Source organism: Carcharodon carcharias, chromosome 32 (assembly GCF_017639515.1).
Source record: "Carcharodon carcharias isolate sCarCar2 chromosome 32, sCarCar2.pri, whole genome shotgun sequence".
In the NCBI taxonomy this organism is placed as follows: domain Eukaryota; kingdom Metazoa; phylum Chordata; class Chondrichthyes; order Lamniformes; family Lamnidae; genus Carcharodon; species Carcharodon carcharias.
This window is the reverse complement of record NC_054498.1, coordinates 19,339,610-19,361,184: the sequence shown is the minus strand read 5'-3', so window position 1 is coordinate 19,361,184 and position 21,575 is coordinate 19,339,610. Positions and strand designations below refer to the sequence as shown.

At 41.9% G+C, this 21,575-nt stretch overlaps 1 protein-coding gene across 11 annotated transcripts in view; it reads left to right on the top strand.

The window, feature by feature from the left end:
• The window catches only part of herc1 (HECT and RLD domain containing E3 ubiquitin protein ligase family member 1), a 231,321-nt gene that overhangs the window by 117,940 nt on the left and 91,806 nt on the right, over positions 1-21,575 (top strand). For 10 of the 11 annotated variants that reach the window (XM_041178586.1, XM_041178585.1, XM_041178588.1 and 7 more), the window contains exons 30-38: positions 3,066-3,303; positions 8,374-8,546; positions 9,528-9,683; positions 14,805-14,911; positions 15,191-15,301; positions 16,649-16,825; positions 16,982-17,221; positions 19,140-19,223; positions 20,749-21,263. In XM_041178586.1, coding sequence (XP_041034520.1) covers positions 3,066-3,303; positions 8,374-8,546; positions 9,528-9,683; positions 14,805-14,911; positions 15,191-15,301; positions 16,649-16,825; positions 16,982-17,221; positions 19,140-19,223; positions 20,749-21,263 — 1,801 coding nt within the window. The remainder of the gene's footprint in view (positions 1-3,065; positions 3,304-8,373; positions 8,547-9,527; positions 9,684-14,804; positions 14,912-15,190; positions 15,302-16,648; positions 16,826-16,981; positions 17,222-19,139; positions 19,224-20,748; positions 21,264-21,575) is intronic. The other variant, XM_041178583.1, reaches the window with a different exon arrangement.

Here is a 21,575-nt window from a genome sequence, read left to right as displayed (position 1 = left end):
TGAAATATAAGCTGGTTTAAGGTGTGTGTGGGGGGTTGGGGGGAAGAGAGAGAGAGAGAAGTGGAGGGGGTTGGTGTGGTTGTAGGGACAAACAACCACACCAACCCCCTCCACTTCTCTCTCTCTCTCTCTCTCTCTCTCTCTCTCCTCCCCCCCACCACACACACACACACACACACCTTAAACCAGCTTATATTTCAACTCTTTCTTGGACTCGAACTCAAGTTCTGTTGAAGGGTCATGAGGACTCGAAACGTCAACTCTTTTCTTCTCCGCCGATGCTGCCAGACCTGCTGAGTTTTTCCAGGTAATTCTGTTTTTGTTTTGGATTTCCAGCATCCGCAGTTTTTTTGTTTTTATATCTATGTTGAAGTGACTGCTTGTTTTGTCATGTATTATTGTTTCTATAAACTTATCCACCATTGAGATTAAAATTGGCTGATCTGTGGTTGCTGGGTTTATCCTTGCACACAGTTGTTCAATAAAGGGTCTAATATTTGCAATTTTTCAGTCCTTTGGCGCTGCCTCAGTAGCCAAGAAGAATTGGAAGATTATGATCAGTACATCTGCAATTTCTACCTTTACTTACCTCAGCATTCTCAGATGCATCCCATTCTGTCCTGGTGATTTGTCAACTCTTAAGTACAGACAGGCTTTCTGATACCTCTCTATCAAATTTTATCCCATCCAGTGTCTCAGTACCTTGTCTTTCATTCACTATGGCAAAATCATCTTCGTTGTAAAGACAGATGCAAAGTACCTGTTTGGTATCTCAGCCATGCGCTGTCCCTCCATACATAGATCCCCTTTTAAATGCCTAACCAGCCCCACCTCTCTTATTACCGTTTTACTATTTATATGCCTATAGAAGACTTTTGAATTCCCTTTTGTGAGCTACCAGTCTCTTCCCACTCTACTTTTGTCTTCCTCTCATTTCCTTTTCACTTCCCCTCTGTACTTAAAAAATTCAGGCCGGTTTCCACTTGTACTGTCAACCTTGCATCTGTCATAAGCACATTTTCCCCCCCTGCTTTGTCTTGCGCTCTCTTATCCCCTCATCATCCTGTGAGCTCTGGCTTTTCCCCCAAGTGGCAATATACCTCAACTGTACCTGGCCATCTTTTTAGAGATAGCCCATTGTTCCTTTTACAGTTTTGCCTGCCAATCTTTGTATTTTACCTGTGTTAGATTCATTTGCACCTTATTGAAATTGGCCCCCCTCCAATTTATTTAATTAGTTTCATTCTGGATTACTCCTTGTCCTTTTCCATAGCTAACCTAAACTTTATGATACTATGAACACTGTTCTTTAAATGCTCCCCCACTGAAACTTTGACCCACTTCATTCACCAGAACCATATCCGGCAATGCCTCCTTTCTTGTTGAGCCAGAAACATCATGATCATGAAAATTCTTTGGAATATACTTCAGAAACTCTTCTTTTTCTCTATCCTTTACACTTTTACTAAGCAAGATCTGGTTTAGGATATATCATGGAGAGGACTTTGCATACAAAAGCTTCTGATATGCCTTCCTTTTTTCCTCTGCTGAGATTGCTTCTTGTCTGGTGACAGTGCTCTTGCACACAACTATAGTGTTTTTATTTGTGTTTCTGCCATTCCTCCCCTCCCCTCCTCTCCTCACAGCAATGACTCGACCCCTCTTGTCATTGACTGCTGTCCCACTGGCCCTCTTTGCTAGATTGCTAGATGATGAGATGGTGGAAGCAGATTTTTTCTATCTTTATTCCCTTTCGGGGTGGGGGGGGTGTATTCCTTGTCCCTCGTTGAAATGCCGATTTGAGAGTGGGACCTCTGCCCCTCAGGGACAGAAAGTCCTGCCCTTCAGAGCTGCCAGCGCATCTGATTGGCTGGCTGCTCTGTCGTCCCAGCAGTGCCAGAACACAGTAGTGGCCACTGCTGGGACTACAAGCAGTGCTGAGAAGATCTGAAGATAGAAACCAGATTTCAGCTGAGTCCGGGTACTTTGGTCAGGCACGTTTGCATGACCACTGGGAGGGTGGGGATGGGGTCGGGGAAAGGTTTTTAGAGGGTGGGTGGGGGGGGGGGGGCAGGGGTTGGTGGTAGGGGTAAAAACAAAAAACTGCGGATGCTGGAAATCCAAAACAAAAACAGAAATACCTGGAAAAACTCAGCAGGTCTGGCAGCATCAGCGGACAAGAGCAAAGTTGACCTTTCGAGTCCTCATGACCCTTCAACAGAACTAAGTAGAAATAGGAAAGGGGTGAAATATAAGTTGATTTAAAGGTGGGGGGTGTTAGTTGTTGGGACAAGCTGTTTGCTTGTCCCAACAACCACCCCACCCCCCAAACCAGCTTATATTTCACCCCTTTCCTATTTCCTACTTAGTTCTGTTGAAGGGTCATGAGGATTCGAAAGGTCAACTTTGCTCTTGTCTGCTGATGCTGCCAGACCTGCTGAGTTTTTGGTGGTGGGGGATGGGGGAGTACTATCTTGATGGGAGGGGGTTCCCTGATGAGCATAGGGGACCCACCCCAAAAGGAGGTATACTTTCCTTCCTGCCCGCTTTTAGTCCGAGCTGTCAAATCTGACTGGCTAGTCTTCTTTTGTTCTGCCTTGCACATTGAGATCTACAGCTTCATTCCTTTGTCGGGAGAGAGCAATGCATTCTCTATTGTAACATTGAGAACAATTCAATAGTACATAAAGCTAAAACTTCATCCAAAGTGAGGCCATGAAGAGAAATATGGATCAGCTGGGTAATTGCTTTTCATGTACCTTTTCTGTTTTTCGAATAGCTACTGAAATATGTCTGCACACTTTGGTCCAATTATTTATACACTGTCTTCTAACTCTATGTCAACTGAACACTGCACTTGGTCTCGATTCCCTGTGTGTAATGCTACCTTTGATGAATGAGTGCTTTACGTTTTTTTCTTACAATTGGTTACAACGCAACACATTTTGCAATAAGTGCAAATATTGTAATATTTTAAAGTTGCTGGTTATCATTGTTGCATGATTTAAAATGTATTTGTCAGTATTTTAAAAATATATATATTTTGTTTTTGTTTCTCTTTACAGGAGCTCAACAACGCCTCTTGCTGGTCACAGTTTTTGCACTTAGTGTGCGTTACCAGCCAGTGGATGTCTCTTTGGCAATCTCCAGTGGTTTGTTGAATGTACTATCCCAGTTGTGTGGTACTGACACTATGCTAGGACAGCCACTGCAATTGATACAAAAGCCAGGTGTTTCACAACTCAGCACAGCTTTGAAGGTTGCCAGCACTCGATTGCTTCAGATTCTAGCCATCACCACAGGGTAAGCATAAGTTTCAGCTTTCTATCAGTAACCACATGGGCACAATGATATCACAATTACATTGATATATGACGGTGAGAGCTAGACTGCTGTCAATTGGTGTGCTTTGAAAGTTCATTAAAACTACAACATCATTCTGAATGAATTCCTAAACCCATTTTGTAAAAACAAAATTTCAAATATTTGTAGTGGAAGCTTTCTCCCAGGCACGTTGGGCTGGATTTTCGCTACCAGGGTGGGTAGCTAGAGCCGGGAAATTTCCCCACTTGGCAGACCTGTCTTGGTAGAAAGTGCCCAATCAGACCCAATTTTTTTCTCTCGAGGGGTTGTGGAGGCAGGGTAAGGTGAGAAATAGAGTCAGGCCTGTTGTCCCGGGACACAGATCAGAAATGGTCACGGAGCTGCAAAGTGCCAAGATGAGCTGTTTAACCCCTTGGTTCTCTGGAACTTTGTCGCAGTTATTTCATTTGATTTTAGGCCCTCTAGCCTGCACCCTTCACACCCCATCACTTCCTGCACTCACTCCCCATACACTCATGCCAACTTGATACCAACCCATGACCCCTAACTCCCATGGCCCAACTCATGTCAACCCACCCATCATCCTTTTCCCCTTATACCCTCCATGCCAAATCACCCAGTATCCACCAAGAGCAGATCTTAGGAGCCATATTGAGATAAAATAAAATAAAGGTCTAAATATCTATTAAAGCCTTCACTATATTTTTAAAAAACTCCCATTCATGAAAGCCCATTCAAAACTTATAAATCTCCAAGTGATTAATCCCTTATAAAAACAAACTTCTATTTATAACCCCACATGAAAGACTTCTTTTGAGCTGTCAGTCTAACTATGATTTAGGACTTCTCTGCTGAACTAATTATAGCTTGTGGAAAGTAGCAAAGTAATCGTAATAATATAATGGCCCTTGGAGAAATGTCAGCAAACAGCTATTGTAATTGCTAGAATTGGGTTTTTTCAACTTTCACTGACAGGTAGCCTGTTTTATCAATTTTTTTAAAGGGCTGGGGATTCAAATAACTTCACATCATGACAGTTCTACAGACCTTATCCATCCTTCAAGAATATTTGCATCAATTTTTAAAAAAAAAAACAAATGTGACTCCCACACTGGGTTAAGATCCTTGCTACAATGAAATTGAGTTCAAAAGGCCCTGCTGAGTTCAGGTTTCCCTCATGTTAGTTATGCCTGCTCTTCTTCCACTACTGATGAAAATGGGATCCATCGGAAATCAGGATGGGACTTTACATCTGGGTCCTGCCCACCAAATCTGGGCCTTTGTTTTATTTTCCTGAGTACTTGATTTCAGAAAATTTCTTGGTGGATGCACAGCAATGTCACATCAGTGTTTGTTGATTGTGATAATATATATTTACAATAAAAGCAGTGGAGTGGGGTTTACAGTTTGCTAAAAGCAATAGTAGTTAAAGCAGGAATGGTATCTAAAAAGGCAGATATACGACATATGTATAGTATGTATTTTACTGGGGGCTTATATGGACAGATGACATTTACAAAGTCGCAAAATTATTTCAGCAGCATGGAAAGACAATTTTACCTATCTTTGTTGAGAATATCCTGAAATATATTGCTTCAAATAGGTGAGAGGGATAATTTGAACCTGATATTTGCGGCAGGATATTGATAGGGTTAGGTAGGTTGCCCATTTTACAACCCTCTCATTTTACTCTCCAGTTTAATGAGTGAAGTGTAAAATTCGGGCAAGGTAGAAAATGGGCCTCTGACCTAAACAAAGCCTGCTTTTCAAAGGGTGTATGGCAGTTGCTATAATTATATCCTTGATGTTTTTTAAATGTTAATATGTTAGCTGTGAAGCATTATTTTATGCAGAAGGTCCTTAAACATAAACCACCTTTTCAGTCTTTCTTGTAAGTTTGAAGCTTTGTACGAGCTGTGACTATGTTGTGCATTTATATGTCTATCTTGTCTACTATACCCTGTAGATTTTACTTTAATAAGGTTACCGCAAACCATCTCTTCAGTGTAAACACTCCCAACCTCTGCACCCTTTCCTTTATAGTTGGATGGACCAGGCAATAAGTTACCCTTTGCTATACCATCTCCATGCATTTCTCTTAATTGTACACAGTCAGACCAACACTTTACAAACTTTAAATCACTTCCTGAGATTTGTGCCCCATGATTATATAGGCCCGGGTGCAGTTTACTGTCTTAGTATTTCCGTACATTGTGCTGTATGGTTTCAGCAGTGTATGCACTAAACACTTCTTGTATCCTGTAGAATAATACAACTTTGCATATGTTGCCACTGTTCTTGATGCACGTTTCCCATTTAGAAACATAGAAAATTGGTGCAGAAGTAGGTCGTTTTGCTCCGCCATTCAGTGATCTTGGCTGATCCTCTATCTCAATGCCATGCTCCCACTCTCTCCCCTTACCCCTTGATGCCTTTAGAATCTAGAAATCTATCTTTTTCCTCAAATATATTCAGTGACTTGGCCTCCACAGCCTTCTGTGGGAGAGAATTCCACAGGTTCACCACCTTCTGAGCGAAGAAGTTTCTCCTCATCCCAGTCCTAAATAGCCTACCCAATACCCTGAGATTGTGACCCCTTTTTCTAGACCCCCCCCCCCAGCCAGAGAAAACATCATCCCTATATCCAGTATGTCCAGCCCTGTCAGAATTTTATACGTTTCAGTGAGATCCCCCCTCATTCTTCTAAACTCCAGTGAATACAGGCCTAGTCGGCCCAATCTCTCCTCATATGACAATCCTGCCATCCCAGGAATTGGTCTGGTGAACCTTCACTGCACTCCCTTTATGGCAAGTATATCTCTTCTTGGGTAAAGAGACCAAAACTGCACACACTACTCTAGGAGTGGCCTCATCAAGGCCTTGTACAGCTGCAGTAAGACATCCTTGCTCCTGTACTCAAGTCCTCTCGCAATGGAGGCCAACATACCATTTGCCGTCTTAACTGCTTGCTGCACCTGCATGCTTGGTTTCAGTGATTGGTGTACAAGGACACCCAGTTCTTTTTGTACATCAATCTTTCCTAATCTATCCCCATTTAATTAATACTCCGCCATTCTGTTTTTCCTACCAAAGTGGACAACTTCATACTTACCCACGTTATACTGCATCTGCCATGTATATGCCCACTCACTCACTCAACTTCCCAAAAAAACCTAAAGGTACTTGCTTGTATGTGTCCACTTCATTAGCTACTTTCCTAAGTGCCATTAGATGGAATCTACCTGAATCCTCAGACTTGACTAGTTTTAGTGGTTTCAGCCACTCCTGTCTTTGTCAGAAATCTTACCAAATAGTAGGAAAGCCATTTGATGTTTCCTGGTGTTCCGAAACACAATTATTTTGAGTCCTTGACATTCTCTGGTCATTTGATGTAATGTCCCCTAAGTGCTTGTTTTCTGCAAATATCTTTACTGAAAAGACAAAGCGAAAAGGTTTTTATAGTTTCTATTTCATTCTGTACTTCATCTGACATAACTGGTTTCTTGGACTCCTTGACCTTGTATTCATTCAAGTGGCCTCTCATAATTGATGTTTTGTCCTCCATTTTACTCATGAAACAAATCAACCTTTTTTTTAAACTACCCTTCTTTCTCAATGGGTATGTGGACACTTTTTGTGTTGAACAGTGGTATTCCTGGTGTTTCTCTTTTTATTAATAATCCCTGCCCTTCTAACATTCTGGTCCTACCCGTCTCTCCAGCCAATTCTCATTTCTGCAGTATTCTTTCAGAATATTGAGAATTTGTGTAGCACTCAGAGTATGAGTCTATTGCTAAACTCTATCATCATGTGGTCAATTATTCATAGATATCTCAGTGTGTCTGATTTGGTCTCATTTTTCCCCTGTAAGTTCCTTAATCATTGGGTAATGTAGCAGCCTATAATGGTCAAAGCATGTTTTCTCTCCAGTTGTAATCCTCTCAGTTCATTCCTGGCACCTTGAAGTCTCCCATGACAGTATGTTCAGTACCTACCAATCCCCCAGATCTAATTTCTCCTCTTGTGTTTCTCCTCTTAAGCCCTCTTTAATGTAAAACTACCCATTCCTGATTGTTTATTCTTTCTATTCCTGTAAATCTAGGCCCCATCCTTCTCCTTTGCACTGACTCTAGGATCTAAATAGTTCCCCTGTGGTGATCTGAACTGTACCCAGTAGGTTAGGTGTAGGCTGACCAGAGCATTGTTGGCTTCAGCATAACCTCTGGACATTTTAAAGCGACTGATAATTCAACATGCTTTTTGCCATTTTGATGCCACCTCCTATTGTTTGGACATGGTGAGGTAACACCTTTAGCTCTGTTTTAGCAAGCTCTATCCCACCAGGGAGTAAATTTACCTCTTGCAGTACCTCTTGATTTTCCCATTTGAATAACAAAGCCTATTGAACTTCTTTGTAATCTTGGTTAACTCCAGGAGGTTCACAGCATCCGCTGCTGCAAGTTTCTGATCAAATGTTGAATGATAACTGAATTCAGAGACCCTGAAATGCTTTGGTGTTACACTCTTGTATTTTCATGGGTTATGCCAAGTGTGTTTATGTAATCTCTCACTCAAGATGAGGCCTTTATAGTTGATCTACAGAAATAAACCTCCTGGTCACTCTTCGCATTTCCATTAGAATTGTATCCTGATTTGTAATGAGATTCAATTTCACTGATGCTAGCACCTCTCATCAAAATGGATTTTCTTCAAGTTTAGTCTTCGACAGTCAACCCAGAGCCTCTGAAACCATAGCCAATTCTAGTTCAATTCCTCCCTCAACATATATAAGTGCACCTGTACAGCTAGATATCAGGGGTAGCACCTTGGATCTTGTTTTGTCTTTCCTTTTTCTTCTCTTCCCACTTACCCTTCTCAAGTCATCCTCCTATACCAAACGACCTTGTGAAAATTCAGCATAGACTGTGGATTAAAAGTGTGGCAAAGTAATGCACTGAGCAGTGTTATTACCTCCTTAAGACCAAAATAACTTTTTACTCAGCAGTTCAAATATACGTATTTTATGAGCCCTTTATTCTTATCCTATAGAACCTATGCAGACAAGCTGAACCCTAAGGTTGTTCAGTCTCTCTTAGACCTGCTATGCAGTCAGCTGAAGAACCTACTCTCTCAGGCTGGCGTGCAGCTGACACCCTTGCATGGAGATGGAGAAAACAAATTAGATGAGACTGGTGAGACTGAGGATACCAAAGATTTAAAAGGTATTGAAATCTATCTTGTCTTGCATCATACTTTAAAATTGGGGTAGGAGGTGGTTGGGGGGTGGGGGGTGCGTGCAAGGGTGTGTGGGGAATTACTGCAGGGTGTTTATCTCTGACTTAAAGGTGCAAAACTCCAGGACAACAGTTTTCATTGTGCAGCCAATGGGGCAACTTCGACAGTTGGATTGGATGCGATCCCGTTGCATAATTTTTCCACCCTAATGGTGTTGGAGCTACCTTCTGACATAGCCCTTTGATCAGGTCTGCTAACTCTCCTGTGTTTGGTGGGTATCACATCAGAATCTCATGAAGCTCCTACTGTGGGGGAGAGTGCAAGGCAGAAAACAGCTACTGTGTAGAGACTCTCCCAGAATCCATTGTGCTAATAAAGATTCCCTGTTACATCCAGAGGGCCTGTAAGATTGCAATCTCCCACCTGCATCATATCTGTAAGTTTGGTTCATAGGTGTTTTTTTGTTTGCTCGAGAGAAAGCATAAAGAATTCTGCAGAAGTGGAGATTTTCCAGATTCCAGCAAAGTGGTTTTGATTAATACTGTGGATTCTTGAGTAAGCTCTTTCTCTCCAGTGTTTAATTTCTCCCTCGTCAGCTAGCTGGTCTTAAAGCACTCATGGGTTCTCCCTTGTAACTGTGCGATGGTTATGCTTACAGATTTGTTTCTTTCAATAAGAATTTTTAATGTTATGACTTCTGTTTTATGACTTCTGTTTCTTTTCGAGATTAAGTGAATGTTAATTAAAATGTTGAATTTAATTCATAAAATCATAGAAGCACAGAAGGAAGTCATTGCCAGGGCTGGTGATAATTCTTTAGTGGAGTTATTCATTGCAATCTCGTTTCTGTGCCCTTTCCCTATATCAAATAAGCCTTTGGTTCCCATAACGGGAATTCCCCAGTAATTTCTTGAAAGTATGTTATTAGTTAACTGAAATCTTGTTATGCTGTTTTTTTTATTTTTCAGCGATTCTTCGAAAGCAACACACAGCAGAGCTGCAGCTGGGGGACTTTCTTGTTTTCCTGAGGAGAGTTGTCTCCTCAAAAGCTATTCAGTCAAAAATGGCCTCGCCTAAATGGACTGAAGTGCTCCTTAATATTGCTGCTCAGAAATATTTTTCTGGTAAGAAACCTCCTCATACAATACTTCTGAACAATTAATTAATCCTTCGTAATTCAGAAACTTAAACTAATGGATCAGCCATGGAGTGGTACATGTGCAATCTGTGGTCTGATGATGTGGTCAGAAAGTTTAGCAGATTGTCAGGGCTACTCCATTATTCCACGTAGGAGTGTAGGTAATTGTAGCTCCTTTTTAAAAGGAGGATCATAAATTGCTTGCAAATTTTAATCTTCAGATCAGTTTTTTAAAGGTTATTTTCCATTCATTATAAAAATGTATTTGGTGTTTGGCAAATGGATGCCAGACACGAGACATGTTTTTAAAAAGCTGTAAATTGGATTATACACTATCTTATAATTACAGGAGTTTTACACTGTGCAATATACACAGTCTGAGCTCATTGAAGTTAATTGCTGTTTGTTCGAGGAGATTTGCAGGTTGGAACATTTAGTTTCAGATCGCAGCACAAAAACATGTAAAAATTGCTCTGCAACTTTCAACAAGATGTCTGGAATGTGACACCAGGCACATTGATATACATCTTTTAATATGTTAAAGGCTTTGGCAGAATCTCGAACAGTATTATAAAATCCTTTTCCAGTTCCTAAAAATTTTATTTTCTTGAGTCATTAGCATCACATCCTTTTTGTAATGAGTGTTTTCCTTTGTAAACCTGGGCTGAAACTCTTCAATCTGGCAGGTATACCAATTTGAATAATGGCAAAAACCCCTACAATGTAGGCAATTTTTAGGTATTACATAAAACCACATGCAGATTATGGGCTGCATCTTCCGTTCTGGACATTAAGTCCAGTGGCAGGTGGGAAAGTCAATGGGATTCCTGCTGGGTGCTGAATGCGCACAATCTTCCACTGTTCAGCTCATTAATTATGCATCCACGAGGAGCTCGATGAATCATGTGCAGGGTGGGCAGGAAGTCACCAGTCCCGCTGTTACATCATGGGATCGAAGGTCCTGGCGCCATATTTAAAAGACACCCGGAAAGACATTCACTCATTGCAGGCCAGAAGCTCCACATTACTCCAGAGTTCTTACAGCTGTAACTCGTACTCGAGAAGCTGGCAGATGTGAGCACCTACACCCCAGGACATATGAGGGTGCCTCGGGCATTGCCTTTCGTTCATTTCTAGATAAGAGCACCACCTGCAATACACCCACGGTTGGGCCAGTGCTTGCCATTGCACTGGACCATGTTTGACCTATAGAGGCTCCGCTGCCCCTTGCTGCTCAGGCCCTTGCCTCTCCTGGCCCTGTGATGTGCCCTCTTCTGGACGAGAGCCTTCACCATGGCATGGTTGCCTGCAGCCTGCATCACCGACACTTCAGTGGATCTGTGAACAAATTGAAGTGATGCATTTAGTGAAGATATCCTTTGCAGGTTTAATTCCATCTCAAAGCCAGCAGGCCAGTGCTAAGCCCTTCACTTGGCCTCTGCCTAGACATGGCATCCCCACTTCACCCCTTCCAGGTGAAGGATATCCTGGAGAACCAGAGATGGGTGTTCCTCCCATTCATATATGAGTGCATATGGAGACATTGCTTTTTGACCAGATGAAACCCATGCGCAAGAAGTCTCCCTCTGACACTATTGCACTTGCCTCCACTACCCTCGGAACTCCATAGAGAGACCATTGCCTTGCAGCATGGAAAGACTAAAGACATGACCCCTTGCCAACCATGACCATTTACCTGGGAGGATGGAGGTTTGGGGTCACAAGTTGGCTGCCATCCACCAGCTGTGCCTCTTGGAGGTATCCACTCCCTCCTTCCCTTCATCCCTGCTTCCTACCTGCAGCTGATGGTGAATGGCACAGGATGAACGGCAGCTCCACACCTTGCTGGGATCTCATTATGAGATCCATGAGCTGTGAACAAACCTGCTGTCGTGTGGGTTTCACCATAGAGAGGAGAACACAGCTGAGCATGGTTGACATCCAGTTGCCTCAGTTATTATGGTGTCCTTTTAGTTGGCCACTTGTGCTGACCTTGAATGCCATCCACCTGAAAAGACCCTCCTCCCACCTTGAGGGGACTGATTGACTGTGTGGTCAAGGTCAAATCGAAAAATGGTGCACATTACCTTCCAGACTCAGTCCACCACTTTCTACCCTCCCCCATCACCTGTCACTTCTGCCCCGTCACCCTTGACCCACCTGGTATCACTGTTCCTCTCCTCTCCCTTCTGTCACCCTTGAACCTCCACCCCTTGCCCCATCAGCCTGGATTATATCATGATCCACTTCCACATGCCTCCCTCCCATGAAGCTGACACCTGTCACTGACCCCTAGCTCACCTTGACCCTGCCCCCTCCCGTTACCTGAGCTACCAGTCTAGTCACCCTGCCAGATGAGATGTTCATCGACCAAACTCTCATCCTGGATTTGCTGCCTTACTGCATCCCATCCCTCCCGCCCTGACTGGGACTGTTTTCTCCTCAGAGGCCTACAGCACATAAAAAGGCCCTTCGGCCCATCGAGTCTGCACCAGTCAAATACCTCACTATTCTAATCTCCTTTTCGAGCAATAGGTCTTTAGCCTTGTATGCCATGGCATCGCAAGTGCACATCCAAATACTTCTTAAACATTATGAGGGTTTCTGCCTCTACCACCCTTTCAGGCAGTGAGTTCCAGATTCCCACCACCTTCTGGGTGAAAAATTTCTTCCTCACATCCCCTCTAAACCTCCTGCCCCTTACCTTAAATCTATACCCCCTGGTTATTGATCCCTCCACCAAGGGGAAAAATTCCTTCCTGTCTACCCTATCTATGCCCCATATAATCTTATATACCTCAATTATGTCCCATTTCCGCACCCCTCCCCCCCCCAAATCTCCGCTGCTTCAGGGAAAATAACCCCAGTGTATCCAATCTCTCCTCATAACTAAAACTCTCCAGCCCAGGCAACATCCTGGTAAATCTCCTCTGCACTCTCTCTAGTGCAATCACCTCCTATCATCAGTGCCCTGAGTTAATCCCCCAGGACCTACTGTTGACACTACCGACCCTGCCCTCTAAAACACCCCCGCCACCCACCAAATCCACACCCACTTCCCAATGTTTGCATGCCTCCCTTGTCCAGCCTTGATGCAGCATTTGCTACCGGCAGTCGATATGAGTAAAGTTATGCGAGTTCCCCAAGAAGGGAAAAGCAGCAATCTACTGACCTTTGCCACGGAAGAGGTGAAGCTCGTCAGGTGCACGCCTCTCATGTACAGTTGTAAAACTGAACTTTCTAAATTCTAGCTGGTGGAGAACTTAATTTGGAGGGTGAACTTAATTCCGGTGAGGTGGCTTTTTAAAGAGCATGCATGAGATGTTAATGCATGCAGATGGGGTTTCCTTGAAAGTCGAGAGAACAAAATTCACGGTTTATCCTGCAGTCGGGAAACAGATTTTTTTTGCCTCCTGCCAAATTAAGTGTTCCCCAGCTGCTACAATTCCGGCTGCTGGTAAAGCTGGAAGATTCCATCCTATACGTTGATGCAGCATGTGCATAATGCTGCCCAGGAGGATAGTGATGGCCACAAGTTTAAAGCTTTGAAATATAAATATTTTTATTGTCAACTGTTCTGCCAGAAGTTGGTGATGTTTTTTCAAAAAAGATACCCTGTTTTTATACCCTCAGAAATAGTTTTGGTTATATCCTGATAGTAAGTCCATGTAAAGGAAATATTGTGTTTGCCATCTGAAAGATAACAACAATAACTTATATAGCACCTTTCATGTAATAAAACATCCCAAGGCGCTTCACAAGAGTTTTATAAAACAAATTATCTTCTTATGTGGCTCAGAGTCATATTAGGTCAGATGACCAAAAGATTGGCCAAAGCAATAGGTTTTGAAGAGCATCTTAAAGGAAGAAAGTGAAGTGGAGAGGTGTAGGGAGGGATTGTCAGAGCTTTGGGCCTAGCTGACTAAAGGCACGGCCATCGTTGGTGGAGCTATTAACATCGGGAATGTTCAAGAGGCCAGAATTGCAGAAGTGTAGAGATCTTGGAGGGTTGTGGGGCTGGAGGAGGTTACAGAGATAGGGAGAGGGTGAGGTCATAAGAGGGATTTGGAAATGAGAATTTTAAAATCAAGATGTTGCTTGATCAGGAGTCATTGTAGTTCAGAACATAGGACTGATGGATGAACAGGACCTTAAGAGAGTTAAGACATGAGCAGCAGAGTTTTAGAAGATCTGAAGTTACAGAGGGAAGAATGTGGGAGACCAGCCAGGGGCATATTGGAATGGTCAAATCTGGAGGTAACAGAGACATGAATGAGTATTTTAGCAGCAGATGAGCTGAGATGAGGGAAAAGCCAGATGATGTTACAGAGATGGAAAAAAACGTTCTTGGGGATAACGCAAATATGTGGTGGAGACCAAGGTTGTGAGCAGACTGGTTAACCACCATTCAATTATGTTGCTCAATGAGTTCCTTGACTGTATAAATAGAGACATAGAGTACAAAAGCTAGAAAGTTACAATAAATCATTATAAGTGATCAGGCCTCAGCCAGTGTACCATATCCAATCCTGGGCACTTCAGAAGGATGTCGAGGATTTAGAGTGCAGAGAAGATTTACTAGAATGTTAGCAGATCTGTGGGACTTCAGTTATGTGGAGAGATTGACGATGTTGGAGTCCTTAGAGTGTAAAAGTTTTTAAAGGGAAACTTAATGTGTTCAAACTATCATGATAGATTGAAAAAGCAAAAATATATCTCATGGCAGATGGTTATTAACCAAAGGGCACTGGCTTAATGTAATTAGTAAATAAACCAGTAAGGGGAATGAGTGTTTTTGTACACAGTGTGCTATATTGATGTGACATGCACTGCCTGAAAGGGTGCTGGAAGCAGATTCAGTCATAGCTATCTGAAGGAAAGTTGGTCGTGCGCTTGAAAAGGAAAAACTTGGAGAGCTATAGATAAAGAGTGGGGAAGTGGACTAATTGTAGAACTCGTTCAAAGAGCTGGCAAAGATATGATGAGCTGAACAGTCCCCTCCTATGAGCCTCTGCCTGAAAAAGTGACGTGTGTTTGTTCCTCCATGCTAGTTAATCATAATACTGTGCAGGGATAAATGATGGCTGTGTTGTATTTTGTTGGACAGGTGTGCCACTGGTTGGGAACCTGAGAACGAGGCTGCTTGCTCTTCACGTTCTAGAAGCAGTGTTGCCTGCCTGTGAGTCCAGTGTAGATGATGATCAAATGATACAGGTGAATAAGAAGATCCTAGGAACTCTACTTGTATCAGTTACAAAATTTGTGCTAAATACTTATATTTCACATATTATAAGATATCTAGTACTGAAAGATTATAAACTTGCTTGTACCTAAAGCTGTCTGACTAAAAATATTTTAATATTACCGATACACAAATGTGCTTAGCATTTAATACAGAAAGACCTATTCAGTGTGCTGGATTAGCTAAATTTCAGCTACTGTTTACTGTGTACACAGGTCCTGTCTTTAATCTAGTTTGTTTTATGTTTCTAGGTTGTGGAACGCCTTTTCTTGCTCATCTCTGATTGCATGTGGGAGGCACCAATTGCTCAGGCAAAACATATGATTCAAATAAAGGAGAAAGAGCAAGAAATGAAATTACAGGTACCATATTTTCTTCATGAACACAAACTATACTGGTGCTTTCCTGCTAGGCTATCAAATTAATTGGTGGTCTTCAAATCAAATGGATGGCAGAAATGAGGCTACATTTCAAAATGAAAACCAACTGTCAAATTAGGAGAACGTTAATCAAATAAATGTGGGGAAAGGACAAGGGAATTGGACAGCTATAGATAGAGTGGGGAAGTGGACTAATTGTAGTTCTCGCAGAGTGGGCTTGGGTGCAATGGGCTAAATGATCAGTGTGGTCCGTAGCTGAGATTCTAAATTGAGGACAGGTTATTGAACCTACACTGCTTGCACATTCCATGCAATGGCTAGGTAGTAAACAGCATTAAAGAATAGCAATATCTCTGAGAATGCAATTCTAGACTCAAGTGTTAGCTTAGAAAGACTGGAGTTTAGGGGAAGCTAGAGAAGGGAGAAATAATTTTGCAAAACAGTGGGAGCAGAAGAAGGCAAAGAGCAATTCAGAACCAATTATGAAAGCAGCATCAGAAAATCAGGGATCTCCAAATGTTGCTTTATATTTACATGAGTGAGTAATCATTAAACTAGGTGTAAACATTTCACAAGTCATTTGGATGCCAATTTAATATCTCTAGTTAAAAGCTTAAACTTCAGCCTTCCAAGAATTGGATACCAAAGCCCCAGTATTTGCAGGGAGGTGGAGAGGGAGCAGGGACAACTATCACCAGCTGAGAGACGCAGAAATATAGGAAAGGCGGAGATCCTGCTGAATTTATCTGGCTCTCCATTGAGATTTTTTTACTTTATTTGCTTTCTGACAGCCAGCCAGGATGAAGGCTGCTTGGCAGGATAGGTAAGGCAATAGAAAAGATATGGAGTCTTTTTGAGGTGAAATCAGTGCATGACTAGGATATGGAAGAGGAGGAGTGGTGTTTGGGGGGTGGTAGGAGTGGGAAGAGAGGAAAGGGTGACGTGAAGGGGGGTGGGGGTTGGTTTGCAGTGGGGAAGAGAATTGGAGACCGTTCTCACCTCCCTTTAGCTGCCAGGTTTTTAGGCATCTAGCTTGGCCCACTGATACTCGATCCAAATTGATAAGATTTGAGCCGCCTCTCGAGGTCACTTAACTCATCCAATTTCAAAACAGCCCCAGTTAAACTGGAGGTAGGCACATTTCAGGGTGGGTTTGGTTAATGCTGCCCATTTAGGAATTTAACCCCTGCCCCTCTCCTGTCTGTCTACATGTTTGCAAAACTCAAATTATGTGAACTTTTAAAGTTGGACATTGTGGATTTCTGCTGAATGTACAATTATTTTCTCACAGTGAAATACATGTTTTATTCCTTCTTGCAACTACAATAGAAGCAGGGAGAAGTAGAGGAAGAGGATGAAAATCTTCCTATCCAGGAAGTATCCTTTGACCCTGAGAAAACCCAGTGTTGTGTGGTGGAGAATGGACAAGTTCTGACCCATGGTAGTGGTGGAAAGGGCTATGGTTTGGCATCAACTGGAATTGCTTCTGGATGTTATCAGTGGAAGGTACATCCATAATTTAAATGCAGAATATATAAAACATCGTAGAGCAAATAGCTTTCTGAGACTACATTTTAAACTTGATCCCGTTAGACCAAGCGTCTTTTTGGTTGATCTATTTGAAGAATATCAAGCAAGTACTTTTAAAAGTTTGTTTTCTAGTTCTATATAGTAAAAGAAAATCGAGGTAATGAAGGTACCTGTGTGGGAGTATCCCGCTGGCCTGTGCATGATTTCAACCATCGGACTACCTCAGACATGTGGCTGTACAGGGCTTACAGTGGAAATCTGTACCACAATGGGGAACAGACACTCACTCTCTTCAGTTTTACTCAAGGAGACTACATAACATGTGTGTTGGATATGGAGGCCAGGACCATCTCATTTGGAAAAAATGGAGAGGTGAGCTTATCTAAATTATTCTTTGTTTGTAAACCCCACAATTGAAATTATATCAGTCAAAACAGTTCAGTGTAGAAATTCTCAAATATCCGTTTTGCAAAGGAGGGTGTAGCTTTCATCTTTTTATAAAAATGAGGCGTTGAGTTATACAGATTTTCCTAACCTGTTGCAGTTTATAATGCAAACAATCACCAGTTGCTGGTCTTGAAACTCCAGTGATTGAGCAGGCTGGGTTGACTTTTAGGATTCAACAAAGGAAAGAGCTCCAGTTACACTATAGGAGCTCACCATCAGAAACGTAGTGAGCTCCTTGGTGGTACTTCTGCCTGAATGAAGGTCTGATTTTAAACGGTGTACATGGGTAACAGAGCAGATGAAAGATATCTATGTTGAAGTGGGAGCATTGAGACAATGAACACTTGGTTTTCTGTCAGTTCTGAGTGCTAATGTAGTATTGGGTTTTCTCAACAGTTGGCCGCCATGGTAATGAATGACCAATTGACACACAATTTATTTTAAGGTGTAATATTTTCAAAATATAAATAGCTATCAAGATGAGCATTAGAATGTAAACAAAGAGCAGGGCACTGGATTTTTAGGGAGTGTTGTTAGAGAAAGAGCGGTTAGCAACGACAACTTTTACAATCCCCATAAGGGAACCAAATTTAGTGACTGACCACCCACCTCCCCCTCCACCACATGTAGAGATTGGTAACCAGATTCCACTTTTTGTAGCTGTTACTTAACACAGCTCAAAACCAACGCAAATTACACATGAATTAACAAACAAATAATACTTCAAGTAAAAATGTAAATTCCACTTAAGTGTTGATACAAAAAGATGTGTCTTACACAACCACAAGCATTCATATCACTCCTCACACACATGTGGCACTACGTAGCTACAAAGTTTTACAATATGCTGTTCTTCGTTCACGCAGGGTAGGTCAGAATTCCTAGCCAACAACACCTTTCACCTTTGAGTTTCTCGGGTATGATTATCATACATTCTACAAACTTCCTCTTCCTTGGGTCACAAACCCTGATGGTGTAGCTTTCCAGAGTTCCTCTTCAACGAAAAACACCCCAGTTCACGGTTTGGCCATTTCTGTGAAAACACACAGCTCTTTAGCGTCTCTGAGCTTTGCACCCAGCTTTCCAAGTTTTAGATCTTTTTAAACAACTCTGAGTGCTTCCAAGAGCTCCTGTCTCCTTATCTGTCAAACAGAAAAACTAATTTCTATCTGAGTGGTTTGCTTCTTCTCACAAGAGTTCCTCTTTCTATTTTTGTCTGTTTTCTTTGTGCCTTCACCCTCCACCTCCCCTGCTTGTAGCTCTCCTTATGTCTTCAGCTGTCCTGTGTCTAGCTGTATGATTTCTGGTCTTAACTTCTTCCTTGTTGGAATTGCTTCCAGGTCAAGGGTTGTCAGGTCACATGGATCAGTATTTCAACTTATCCCAGAAAATTGCCATTGATCCCTTTGCAATTGAAGCAAACTCTTAAGTTCTTTTCAAACTAAAACTTTTAAAACTAAGTTCTTAAAAACTAAAACCGATTACAGAGGGTTTAAAGAAATTGCAAATTTTCCTTACTGTACTGCTTCTAGGTCAAAGGTCACCATAGGGCATGATTCTCTGATTGCACTTAGTGCGTCTGAGGCTTCCTGGGAATACCTGAATATTTAAAACCAAAGTAAAAAAAAAATGCAAGCAATTTTCAGACTAGTAATTTTTATACTAATTTACTACCTCGGCAAATCTTAGTTTAGATATTTAGGGAATTTACTATTCAACGTGTGCTAGTCCAAATGTAGTTGCACTGGAGGTTATTTGGGAAAACGTTATCATAAAGTTTGCTACTTTCATTGATGTGTAGTACATTAAAATATATCCTTACTTGGTTTCCCTTTCCCTCTAGGAGCCCAAACTAGCTTTTGAAGATGTGGATGCAACGGAATTATACCCCTGTGTAATGTTCTACAGCAGCAACCCTGGTGAAAAGGTAAAGACTTTTTTTCCTATACCAGCACATCTTTGTTTTGGTAAAAATCGCAGGTATGTGTTCCCTGTTCATCCTCGAAAGAAGTTTCCATATGGCTGCTTGCAAATACTGCTCGTGTCACTGCAATCTGTTCTGCCATCAGCAATGTAACCAAATTTTAAATGGTGAGCTCAGCATTTTTGCTCAGTTGCTTCACTGACCAGCTGGAGACTTCCTTCACTATTGGGCAGGTTCAGAAATCAAATGAGAGAGCTTGAAGCTGTACTACTAATTTAAAATGGTGAGGGAGGACAAGCTAAGATGGCCAGATAAGTGTGTCTCTGCAATCGCTTATGATTTTTAGTAATTCTTTTCTACCAGTTCAGTTGCCCTAATTGTAGTCGATCTCCTGTATCTGCCTCACTACATGTTTCACCATCTGGGTAAATTTTCTGACTCGCAAGATTATTCCCCCTGGTGCAGTTCGGATATGTGGGTGACAGAAACCAGGATTGTGCCACATCTCAACAGCTTTCTGCTCAACTCCTGAATTATACAGTTGTCAGGGGGCCTATCTTGCATCCGTTACCATAACCTGAACCAGCCATAAGAAACTTTCTGAACAAAGTTGAAATAAAGTTTGACTGGTTTATTTCCCTAAAAGTGTACAATAGATGTGCACTCCATGTTTTATCTTACCTTGTTGTCCCCTAAGTGACAATTAAGTACTGGGTCTGCTAAAATTTGTTCTGGTTCTCCTTGGAGACAAAGTAGTTGAGATGGCTGATTGCTGTGTGTCTTTGGGAGCTTTTGGAATTGAGGGGAACCCTAAGTTCTTGCGCCAGATTGAGATGACTTCTCTTTCACGTTCTGCCATATCTACTGTTACAGTAGTTGGTCTGGCTAATTCCTGGCATGTTGCTTGTTGTAAAGCAATGGGGTGCATGATGCTTAGTGGTGGCTTCTTTAAGGGACTATCAGCTGTGGCTGATTGCTGGGGACAGATGGGAAATCCCAATTCCTGCTGGGGACATTTGACTGTTCTCTTTGATGCTTCAGAGTGCCCTCCCCGAACAGCAACAGTTCTTTTACAGCTGAAAGTCTGAGGTCTCTTCCTTGCTAATATTACATCCCTTACTAGTATTATCAATCTGCAGACTAAACAAAACCCAAGATATCTTTCTTTCAAAGGTTTTCTCTCTGTTTTACAATTTGTTCATTGCTAGGTCCTGCTGGGTTTCTCATTGCTATTTTATAAATTGGGAATTTCATGCAATGAACTTTAGGTATGAACAAGAAATCTGCGTGTAGAAATATACATTGCCTGAGGCTTAATGGACATGGGTGCTCCAGATGCTTGATTTATGTAGATATGAAAAATCTGTTACTGGAACTTACTTTTCCAGTAGCTTTTCCAATTTTAATTAATCTAAAAAAAAAATTAGTAATATAAAATTTTATTTAAAATAAATATTTTTAGTCACTTTTTAATTGAAACCATGCCTTGTTTCTATTATAATTGAATCTGAACTTCTTTTGCTTCTAGGTTAAAATCTGTGAAATGCAGATGCGAGGCACGCCAAGGGATCTACTACCTGGCGATCCTATCTGTAGTCCTGTAGCCACTGTGCTGGCAGAGGCCACTATCCAACTCATCCGTATTCTGCATCGTACGGACAAGTGGACCCACTGTATAAACAAAAATATGATGGATCGTTTGCAGAAAGTCAAATCTTGCATTAAAGAAGTCAGCCACAAATTAAAAAAGAGTCGCTCTGTGCAAAGCAGAGAGGAACATGAAATAAAAGAGGAGGGTAAGGAGGAGGAAAAAGGAAAGCATAGCAAGCATGGTTTGGCAGAGCTCACGGAAATCCAGCTGAGAACCCTGTGCACTGAGGTGTGGCCTGTGCTGGCAGTAATCGGTGGTGTGGATACAGGTCTTCGAGTTGGAGGGAGGTGCATTCACAAGCAGACTGGAAGACATGCCACTCTTTTAGGTGTGGTCAAGGAAGGGAGCACTTCAGCAAAAGTGCAGTGGGACGATGCAGAAATAACAATAAGGTAGGTACTAATTAGCTAATTGGTTTTGGTTGCTAGCATTTATAGTGCGTGTGTTCATGCTCTCCTTCATTGGTAGAGGTATAGGATATAAAAGTAAGGATATAATGTTGGAATTGCCTAAAACACTGGTGAGGCCACAACTGGAGTATTGTGTGTAGTTCTGGTCACCACATTACAGGAAGGACGTAATAGCTCTGGAGAGAGTGCAGAGGAGGTTTACAAGAATGTTGCCAGGGTTAGAAAAGTGTAGCTACGAGGAGAGATGGCATAGGTTGGGGTTATTTTGCTTGGAACAAAGAAGACTGAGAGGTG